This window comes from Salvia hispanica, chromosome 5, assembly GCF_029641045.1.
Source record: "Salvia hispanica isolate PSC_SH4W2 chromosome 5, Shi_PSC_v1, whole genome shotgun sequence".
NCBI classification, from domain to species: Eukaryota; Viridiplantae; Streptophyta; class Magnoliopsida; order Lamiales; family Lamiaceae; genus Salvia; species Salvia hispanica.
The window spans coordinates 17,651,196-17,662,101 of NC_142696.1; the positions used below are offsets into that span (position 1 = coordinate 17,651,196).

Consider the following 10,906-nt stretch of genomic DNA (forward strand, 5'->3'; position numbering starts at 1 on the left):
CTCATTTTACTGTATTACCATGAAAATGGAGTAGTTTTAATAGTTTGTAATTAACTAGAGTATTATTAGTAGTTTTTAACAATCTTGACTTGGATGCCATAATTTTGAGGCCAAATTTTGATTGCGACACATAAACCACAACCTCATTTTACTGTATTACCATGAAAATATAAAATTCATGATATCATTTAAACCAAATTACTATAACTCTAGGTGACAAAAGCAGGATAGACTATTATCATAATTATACTTTAAATTACTCAAAAACATGATCTTAAAATAACTTTTTCGACGAGGTTAGGTTTTACTTTTTTGTCTTAAAGCTTAGAGGCAAATAATGCATCGTGCAATTTTTATAAACTTCTTCAGCAGCCCTAGGGTGGCTGTCCCCATCAAAAGTGATGGCTGTATTTTATATTGTTATTCTACATTTATTTTTACTTCTTTTTAGCTGTCAATATATTTTTTTATCTCCAGTCATCATATTCATAAGCAATAGCGTATGGTAGTTAGAGAATATATTTGTTCTTATATTCTACTCCTACACTCACCCACATGAATAGATCTACATCTCAAGTTTTAGATCACCCTAGTAATTCATATTTAATCTTGTAAACTTAGGACTTGATATTTAATATCTACAACATGACTAAAATGAATACTTATTTATTGACCCATAAATATAAAGCAAAGTTAGGAACAAATGCCACATGCATCCCCCCCTTGAGTAATTATAGTCTGAATATTCAACTCTAGGAACAATCGATAGATAAGCTTCAATTATTTGGCTTTCCCACTTGGATTTCTTTGTCACTAAAATCTAATGACAAATTACAGGAAATAATAATTAAAGAATGTGACACCTTAATTCTAAGCTTATTGTTATTTTAATATTCCAAATAGGCCATAAATATATCCAAGAATAAATAGGGAGTTCTCACATTTGAAAGCATGAAAGAATTTTCCATGGGAGCCTCAACTTCGATGAAAGAGAAGCAGAGGGCGTCCAGGAAGGGGCTCAACAGAGGGCCGTGGACGGCGGAGGAGGACCGGAGAATTGCAGCAACCGTCGCTGCCCATGGTGCCAAGCAGTGGACCACCATTGCTGCTAGATCAGGTTGCCACCACCACCTTCATCAATCCAAAAATATTGAAAATTTTTACAAGTGATGAATTTCTTTACTTATATTTGCGCGAATTAAGCAGGTTTATCGCGTTGTGCTAAGAGCTGCAGGCTGAGATGGATGAATTATCTGAGACCAAACATCAAGAGAGGAAACATGTCTGACCAAGAAGAGGACTTGATCATCAGGCTGCATAAACTCCTCGGAAATAGGTATACTTTTTTTGTTACTCCATAAAACAAGAAAATAGCAGTTCGAGTGTTGAAAAACTATAGCTTTCTTAACGGATCATGCGACAGGTGGTCGTTGATAGCAGCTAGGTTACCAGGTCGAACAGACAATGAGATCAAGAACTATTGGAACCATCATCTCCGCAAGAAGTCATGGGAGAAAAGGGTATTGGTTGCAGGGATTTCGAGCGAAGAAATGGCCTCCAAGAGTGCTCAGCAAACTGCAGAAGAGAAGGAAACAAGTGTTGGTAGCAAAGTTGTGGAGAAATCAAAGGAATCAGAAGCCAGGATTGATGATTTTGATGATTTCTTTGATTTCTCTAATGAGAATCCCTCCACTTTGGAGTGGGTAACCAAATTTATCGAGTTTGGTGGATTTTAGTTGTTTTTCATGTTTGAAGTCTGTTTCTGGGCCTTCTTGAATTTTGTCGAACTATTGACACAAACCAAGGTGTGTAAACGGACATTTATCATCTGTAGCATCTACAAAACCGAACTTGTATATACCAATCGTAACAAAAGTTTCAATTCCACAAGAAATCTGTGTGTAGAATGAAAAAATATACTCCCTCCGTCCCAGATTAAGAGTCACTTTTTGCCATAAAAGTTCGTCCCAGTTTAAGAGTCACTTTTAAAATTTTCCATATTTGGTCATACAATTTTACCCCATTCTTCATCAAAATTACATCAAAATGTCATTATCTAAATTAAAATAAACCAAAACAAAAATCAAAAGTCAAAAAGGACCCACCTTCAACCAACTCTACCATTTCACTTCATTCATTACACACTCTACCATCTCACTTCATTTATTACACCCTCCACCATCTCACTTCATTTATTACACACTTCAACTCTTTCTTAAAACCCGAGCCATAACAATAAGTGACTCCAAATGTGGGACGGGAGGAGTATATAATTCTGTAAAGTAAGAGTTTTCATTACGACCATCTTCAAACTATCCATCCAGCAACCCTGCTAACTTAAACCAGAATCTGCAAAATTTAAGTAAAAATGCTTAAGAGGAATACTAAGAAAATAGGGGGCAAAGAAAGAAGGAAATAAAGTACCCTCATATCATGCTAAGCAATTTTCAAGATATTCTGTCATGATTTAGAGGCAATTAAACTTAGGAGTATATGATTGTCTAAAATATCACAGACAGCTAATTGAGTTAGATAAATATTCTATAAATCAAGATTATTTGGGTCTGTCCATAGTATCTTCATCAAACTAGCAAACACAATGGATTCAGCTCCAATGTAATAATACATGCATCTACAGTTTTACCAGAGATCATCAATGCAAAAATCAAACTACCAGTGGAAAAGAAAGATCGGATTTAGCATTTTTGAAATAGGAAATATACAAGATATGGAAAGAAAAGAAGTGTAAGTTTTGATAGTATACCCTATCTTCTCTTTCATTATTGTACAGAATCAAATCTTGGCAGTAATCAACCCCAAGCCATGGAACATGCATAATTGACCACCAATTTCCCATCAATCCCAAAGTTCTGCAATGCAATGGAAGTATGACATATCAAATTCACACTAGAAAGAAGGTTCGGATATGCTTATGGAATCAGTTTCATTGAGTACTGTAATTGTCGAAGTAACATTAAGGTGGCCAGAAAAAGACAACAACTTTTCTAGAGATGCCAATAATTAGAACTGGGGGATTTCTATATGAAGTCAACGCTGACCAAAACTCTCGATATCATCATCTAGATATCAAGATCGGCGCCTTATGCAGTAGGGGAGATGAGCTTACGGGGCATAAACTAAATTACAAACAGCACACTAGACATACACCTATTTAAGAAAAAATGAGGTGTCCAACGAGAAGATGTGCCCTCAAACATGCTCCAACGAAACTGGGAAGTAGAATTCCGTAAATTGTATGACCAGTATGCTAATATATCTGCCTGATAACAAAAACTTCATCTCCCAAGATGCCAAGAAAAGAACAACTTACGTTACACAGATCCAACACTAGCTCATCAGGGTTCGGAGAGAAGGCACTGTTTACATACACAAACTGAAAGAGAGAAAAAAACATAAATTTAGAGCACGAAAAAAAAATTGCAGTTTATACAGAGAAAGGGAAAGAATTATCGAGCTCACCAAAGTCTCCCGGTGAAGCTGACGACGGAGAAAATCTATTACTTTAACAAACTTATCACTCCCAGCCATCTACATTTCACAGCAGAATAAACTACGATAACAACAACTGCATAGCTTAATCTTTCATTCAGGCAATATATTTTCTTGATTACAAAATAATCATAAGCGGCGACTGTCTTTCGAATTTAGGAAGTACATTGCAACGATATTGATCAACACAACCAAATTCTTGGGTATGCCTAATCAGATTCTGCTAAAATAGTGAAATAGAATAATCCTGAAATTAGAAAGCAGCCTAAACTAAACAGATTTCTTGACCAACATTTCAATTTTGGGGGCATAAGTTTCTAGGGTTACTCCATTCCCAAAATTAAATTCAATCGCCATTGTAAGTAGGAAACTTCTCTATTTCACTTAATTATTTAAAACCTAATCCAAACGCAACTGAAATACATCAATTTGTGTTTGAAAAGAGTACCTTGAACTTGGCCTGTTTGAGAATCGGGGCGTCGCCAGTGGCTCTCAGGTGAATAACGACTGCATCAAAATTAAGATTGAGAAATCGAAATCAAATTAAACAAAACGGAAATTAGCATATAGTTTACCACATTCGAAGTTTAATCGGAAAAAATCATTCGATGCATCAAAATTCATTAATTTTTTTGATAAAAAAGATTGAAGCTAACCTTTTCGAGTTTCCGAAGCCATTTTTACAGAGCATTCAACACAGTTGGATGCGTGCAATTTTATACCTTTTGGCTGAAAAGCGTTTTACAGCGACTGCAATATCGCATTACTATCAATGTAACTTTTTTTTAATGAAATAATCCAAATAAATCACACAAAACATGGCTGACTATTTTCCCAATCCTTGCCATATTTATGCAAGGTGTTTGACGAAACGTGTATCTGTGTTCCATAAATAAGTTTTTATAATGAATCAAAATTACACTAATTATTTATTTGACGAAACTTGTATTTTTTGGCCACATTAAAATTTAAGTGACATATACTTCAGGTCAACTCTTTGAATCTAAATGTTTTGGCCACATCATCAAAGATAACCCCCAACCGGCTCCGGTATCATTTTTTTATATCACGGTATACCGTATCATACCGAATTTTCAGTATATACCACATATTCGGCATACCGCATTATACCGAATCCTTGATACATACTCCCTCCATTCACGAATAAGAGTTTCGTTTTTCCATTTCCCGTTCATAATTACCATAAATGATAAAGAGACCTCACATTCCACTAACCCATTGCACTCACATATTATTTAAAACTAATATATACAAGTGAGATTCATATTCCACTAACTTTCTTCCACCCACTTTTCTTAATATTTCTTAAAACCCGCGCTATTTAGAAATGTGACTCTTAATCATGGACGGAGGGAGTACATATTAAAATATTATTTAATATATTTATACACAAAAAATTGAAAAAAAAAACTCCAAAACCATATTTTGAGTATTAAAATAAGTTCTTTTTTTCTAGTATTCCATATTTTATTTTGATATAACGTTAAAATGCAGTATAGTGAAGTAAGGATAAGATAAAGATATCAAAATTTGAATAATGACTAATGTTCATAATAGCCCGCAAAACCGATAAAGTACGCTAGTGCAGGCTCAAAAAAAAAGTTACAAGTTTTTAGAAAAGTTTTAAGAAATATGAATCTAATAGTATAGATTTTGCCGTTTTAATCGCATCAATTGATTAATATACTGTGATTTGATCAGCGAGCAAACACATTTAAATATTTTCCGAAACTATTGGTGTACTATTTATTATTTGATTTTGATTACTTATTAAAAAATGGAAAAAGAATTACAGCATTAAATATTAAAAGTAAGGGGAATCTAACATGTGAGCTTGAGATTGAGAATAGTTTTTCCATAATCATCGAAAAAGGCCAGCAATGAATGAAAGGCGAATCCCGCAGATGAAGTAAGCGGAGAGAGAAACTACCCTTCCATCTCTCAATCAAAACTCTCTCTCTATAGATAAAAAAAATTCTCTCTCTTCATGATTTCAAGGCCTCTGCTCAGACTCAAACCTCTAATTATTTCAACTGTTACTTTTGAAGTCTCAAGATAACAAAGAGGCTACGGTGTTGATTGTTCAATTAAAAGGTGAACTTTTCTAATTTCCTTTTTAGTGCATTTGGGATTTCTAATTTCACTTTTCTCTTTGTTCCTCCTTTGATTTCTGAAATTGTGTGTTTTGTTAAGTCTGTTTTTTTGCAAAAGCACTGAAATTTAATTCAATTGCCATCTGAATTGAAGAAGTATAAGAGTTATGACAGGTTTATACCTTTTGTGTTGTACAGTACATGTAAACTTTACACTGATTCAATGGATTATTGTCTTACATTCACTTTCTTCAAAAGTACATCAACTGAATAAAGAAGTCAACTTTATTCCTAAATTTATTTCAATTGTTGGAAATTCTTGTGCTATAGTATTAATTTTCTTTTAGTAAAAAAATAAATGTAGGAATAAAAAAGTGATCTTGATCTTGATCTATATATATACTGTTTATTAGCTTATGTTGCAGTTGAATTGAGTGATGGAAGACGACATATTTTCGAGCATTGCAACTAGTGGACAGATTGAGCCTAAGTTTCATCAAAGATTTCAGACAAATTTTGTGCTGGTCCAGAACATTTTGGACCAGAACAGGCTTTTGATAAATGAGATCAACCAGAACCACGAGTCGAAGATCCCGGACAAGTTGTCGCGCAATGTGGGACTGATCCGGGAGCTCAACAACAACATTAGAAGAGTGGTTGACCTGTACGGCCATCTCTCCGACTCTGCCAGATCAATGGAGACCTTGTCTGAAGGGGAGTCAGCCGGGACAACTAAGTCCGATGGGAGAGGCGGGCTAAAGAGAGTTAGGTCTGGCAATTGATCGTATTCCGGGTTGCTTTGATCCCATCAAAGGTATGAAGCTTTGTGACCTTAATCTTGATGATGAGGTTTTAATTTCCTGTTTTTAGATTAGTCAATTGTTGCTTATTTAACTTGTTTTGTTGAATCATAGAGGATCTATCTGTGTACAAAATTTCAAAATCTCATTCTTGTTCCTTAATTTTCATAATTGAGCTTTTCTTGCATTGAGAATAGTTGATACACTTTTGATTTGTAGCCTATGTAACTTTATGCTGTTGAATGAATGATCTATTGAAAGGTACATAATTTCATTCTAGTGCCTTCATTGTGTGACATTTTATTGGCCTTAATCTTGATAAAGAAGTGTTATTTCGTTGGGATTAGTCGATGCTTGTGAGCTCATGTAACTTGTTCGATTGAATTAACGATACAAAATGTCAATCATGTGGCATTCTCTTGGCCTTAGTCTTGAATAATCGCTCTTCTTGCATTCGAGAACATACGTTACTTGTTCTATCGAATAAACGATACCAAATTTCATTATAGTGGCTTCATTATGGTGACATTCCTTGGCCTTGATCTTGCTGATGTGCTCTTCGTGCATTAGGAATAGTGCACGCAGCTCTCGTTGTAGCTTACAAACCTATTCTGACTGAAGCAATGTAGTCAATACACGAGATTCAGGTCTTGCTATTGTTGTATCTGAGGTTGTTTGATCCATGGAAAGGTACAAAATTTATAATCATTGTATCACAATTTCTTGTAACATTTTCTTGACATTAATCTTCATAACAATCATTTATTGTATTAGAATAGTCGATAAGGCTCACTTTGTTGACTGCTCTTCATAGCAGTTGCTTGCAGACAATGAAAAGGTTTAGAGTTATCATCAGTCATCACCTACTGTGTTTTACTTCTTGTTGTAACTCCAAATTAGTAAAGCAAAATTGGGCAAAATTTTCACTTTTTTTAGCTTGCTGTAATAGGAGCAAGAGCTTAACAACTTATTGACCCAATGGTTGATACGTGTATAAAATATCTAACTGATGATGTTTTTGAAAGCTAGTTTGAATCGATTTTAAGTGGACTAGAATTGTTAGTAACAACTAGTGATGTTACAGCCACTAAGAAAACTAAATTCTGATTGTGAATAATATGATAAATTTGTTGTTTTGCTGACAGAATCATACGAAAAAGAATCTTAGACAAAAAATAAATCTTGATTAGATTTATGGATTTGTCTCGATATGGTATACCAATCAAATCTATTAATTGGATTCTTAGAGCATCCACAATGGACGTCCGATCTCATGCCCGATCAGTCGAGATCGGGCTCGGGCATCCATTGCAGGCATCGGTCACGCCCGAAGACGACCGAGAGTTCGGTCGCGACCGATCTCTCGCCCGATCCATCGGGCGTGAGATCGATCGCCCATTGCAGGGGCGCGCCCGAGCCCGATGTTTTCCGATTTTTTTTTTTTTATTATTTTAAATCACTTAACCCTAATTTAAACCACTCCATTTTCTTCACTTTTCACAAACCAAACCTTTCACTTTCTCTTCTATATTATCTCAATATTCACACTTTCAACAATGGATCTGAGTCAATACCCAAACCCCCATAATGTCGACGACGATATGCCCATGTTCGGAGGAGGCGGCGGCGGCGGCGGCGCCCGGTGGCCGGCCACGAAGACTACCGGGTTGAGACGCCCACCGAGGAGTATCGAGTTGAGGAGATGGAGCCTAGTTGTGGGCAACCTCCTGCACCTGCCCGGCCGCCGCCGAAGAAAGGGAAGAAGAAGATGGCGCGGAAAGAAAAGGCGCCATCGGTCCCAGTCCCACTCCCACCCGACAAGCCGAACGAGGAGTACGCAACAGGGCGTACTGACTACGAGTTGGATGAGTAACTGAAGGTGGCTGATACGACCTCACTTGGTGGACCTATGACGAGAGCCATGACGAGGCGGCTTCGGGATGGACTCGCAACTTTCATTCAAAAGTCCAAGCGGGAGGAGCCTAGGAGGACGGATGAGCCAAAGTTGAGGATCGTGCTGAAGAACGAGGGCCGGCCGGAGATTTCAGAAGAAACGCCCGGGTCGGGCGTTTTCACATGTGAAAATCGCCCGACCGGGCGAATTGCCTGAGGACGCGAGGAGGACGCCCGGCCGGGCGTTTCGCGCGCCCGGCTCAGTGTGGAAATTCGCCCGGGAACAGGGAAAACGCCCGGGCCGGGCGTTTTGGCCTGTGAAAAACGCCCGACCGGGCGATTCTGCCGTTTTTAGATTTTGTGGGCCAACTTTCTATTTTTGGACCCTTAGTATAAAAACCTTTTGATGTTATTCCATTTCCTTAGATTTTTGCTGAATTAAAGTTTCTACCCTAGAGAGTTTCCTCTTTGAGGATTGTATCCAATTCCTTCCTTGAAGGTTGCTTGTTTCCATCTTTGATTGATTCAAGTAAAGGTATGCATCAATGGAGTGTATCCATTGAGTAGTGGAGCCAAGGGGTGATAGAGCTAATGAAAGTTGCCTAGGGTTGTCTCCATCTTTTTGGTTAAGGTCCTATGGTTGTAGCTCTCTTATCTCATCTTTATACACATGCTTTCCATTCCAAATCTTCCATCCATTCTTATTTAGATTCAATTTTTGTTGGTTGGATCTTTATTATCTTGTGTCTTGTGTTGATAAATTGAAAATCAATCTCACAAAAATAGTTAGATCAAGCATCATTAATTGGGTAATCCTTGGGAAATGGATCATAAAATACATGGATCCACATCATTTGGTATCTAGAGCCTAGTACCCACTAGGTGTTTGATCTTTTGTTGCTTTGAGTTGGGTTATTTTTCCTTTTGGTCTTTTTGTTTTTGCTCTGTTTTGTTGGGATGATCGGATTGATCAATTGTGCTTAGATTAAGCTGAAATTTGGTGTGTATGATCTATGTTATGTGACCTACGTACCTGCAAAATTTCATCAAACAATTCCTTCGTTTGCCTAGTTAACCGTGGAGATTAACATCATTGCCCTGTTTTGGCATAGTTGGGGAAAACCATACAAAACATATCCAATCATCAAATCTAGCTATATATGGCTATTTTTCCCTTGATCTAGAGTTGTTTGGGAATCTATCCACTAAAATTCATCCAAATTGGGCACGGGGATCAATACCAAAAAAAATTCATAAAGATCAGCCAGATTTCAGCATAAAGCTTCATCCCATGTCTTGTGTTCTTTAGTGTGTGTGTTTGATCTAGGCCTAGTTTTCTTTGCTTTCATATGTTTAATCATTATTACTTTGGTATTTACTACTTGGTGTCCATATGTTCTTGAGATGTATACCTTGATTGAGTTGTCCGGGCGCCAACGAGTGGGAATTGGATCGAGAGTGTGTGATACTAGCCCCATTATATTCTAAACCTACCGAGTGACATTGGTGAGTGACTTGGGGGGTGTTGGGATATTACATTGGGGTGAGTTAGCTTCTTAAATCTCTTTTCTTATTTTGCTAATATCTAAGGCTAGTTTCTAGTCTTTGTTTCTTGTGTTTGTAGGTAACTTGGATGCCTCCTATTACTCGATCTAACAAGATGGGGGACGTCCATGAGGAGGAAGTAAGGAAGGGGGCAGGCTCAAGTAGTTCCAAACCCGAAGGTGATCTTGTGAGCATGATGGCACAAATGATGAAGGAATTCAAGCAAGAGTTGATGACCCAAATGGATGTTCGGGCAAAAGAATCTGAAGCTCGCATGCTTGCCACCCAAAACACTCTATTTGAAGAGTTCAACACTTGGAAGGAAGAACGGGGGACGAGGCCTCCCACTCCTATGGGCAACGTCGTGCCCAATGAGGGTACAGAGGAAAATGTGGAAGATGAGGAGTATGAGGGGTGGCAAGGAGGGAATGTACGGGATAGGGTTAACAATTTGAGCCCCGACCGAGGTTTGATGATCCGTCCAAGACCTTGAAACACAACCTACCCGAATTCCATGGCAAGTTTGACCCCGAGGCCTACTTGGAGTGGGAATCTCAAGTGGAGAAAATCTTCTCCCTCCACAACTATTCCGAGGGTGACAAGGTAAAGATTGCATTGGCCGAATTTAGGGGTAATGCTAATACTTGGTGGAATGATGTGTTGAGGAAAAGGAGGATAGCTAGGATGGGAGATGTGCGTTCATGGAATGAGTTGTGCCGAATCATGAAGGAGTCCTTTGTGCCTAGGTCCTATTATCACAAGCTTCGTGGGGAACTTCAAGACCTAAGGCAAGGATCCATGAGTGTGATGGATTACTACTATGAACTTCTTGCCTTGATGAACAAGATTGGAGTGAATGAATCGGAGGAATCCACTCAAGACCGATTCATCCATGGTCTCAACACTTCGTTGAAGCATAAAGTCCAAATTGAGGCTTTAAGGGGAATCACATTGGGGGAAGTACTAAGTTTTGCCGAAACCTTTGAGAGGCAAGGAAAAGAAGTGACTCTTAGCAAGGCGAGGGTGGCCTCTAACCAAACCGGG

At 37.8% G+C, this 10,906-nt stretch overlaps 2 protein-coding genes and 1 pseudogene across 8 annotated transcripts; 2 read left to right on the forward strand and 1 right to left on the reverse strand.

Moving 5' to 3' along the window:
* The first annotated feature begins 907 nt into the window (after window positions 1-907).
* LOC125190950 (transcription factor MYB114-like) lies at window positions 908-1,827 on the forward strand. The gene is made up of 3 exons (XM_048088382.2): window positions 908-1,117; window positions 1,207-1,336; window positions 1,424-1,827. Exons 1-3 carry the CDS (start codon window positions 952-954, stop codon window positions 1,734-1,736), a joined length of 609 nt encoding a protein of 202 aa, XP_047944339.1. The 5' UTR covers window positions 908-951; the 3' UTR covers window positions 1,737-1,827.
* Window positions 1,828-2,083: 256 nt separating this feature from the next.
* On the reverse strand, window positions 2,084-4,351 carry LOC125190951 (ubiquitin-like protein ATG12). Of its 3 annotated transcripts, none has more exons than XM_048088384.2 (6): window positions 4,167-4,351; window positions 3,959-4,017; window positions 3,481-3,549; window positions 3,332-3,394; window positions 2,765-2,870; window positions 2,084-2,349 (listed from the first exon to the last, which is right to left on the reverse strand). In XM_048088384.2, the coding sequence occupies exons 1-5, from the start codon at window positions 4,186-4,188 to the stop codon at window positions 2,811-2,813; spliced, it is 273 nt and encodes a 90-aa protein (XP_047944341.1). In that variant the 5' UTR covers window positions 4,189-4,351; the 3' UTR covers window positions 2,084-2,349; window positions 2,765-2,810. The 3 variants fall into 3 exon arrangements, with proteins under 3 accessions (XP_047944341.1, XP_047944340.1, XP_088915824.1); XM_048088383.2 differs by lacking the exon at window positions 4,167-4,351 and adding an exon at window positions 4,086-4,154; XM_089059698.1 differs by lacking the exon at window positions 4,167-4,351 and adding an exon at window positions 4,089-4,146.
* A 1,008-nt stretch (window positions 4,352-5,359) lies between these two features.
* On the forward strand, window positions 5,360-7,300 carry LOC125187007 (protein ELF4-LIKE 4 pseudogene; annotated as a pseudogene). Of its 4 annotated transcripts, none has more exons than XR_016130340.1 (3): window positions 5,360-5,625; window positions 6,038-6,438; window positions 6,934-7,300. The product of XR_016130340.1 is annotated as a protein ELF4-LIKE 4 pseudogene, transcript variant X3 (transcript). The 4 variants fall into 4 exon arrangements; XR_016130339.1 differs by having other exon boundaries at window positions 6,995-7,300; XR_016130338.1 differs by lacking the exon at window positions 6,934-7,300 and having other exon boundaries at window positions 6,038-6,611.
* The last annotated feature ends 3,606 nt before the right edge of the window (window positions 7,301-10,906 follow it).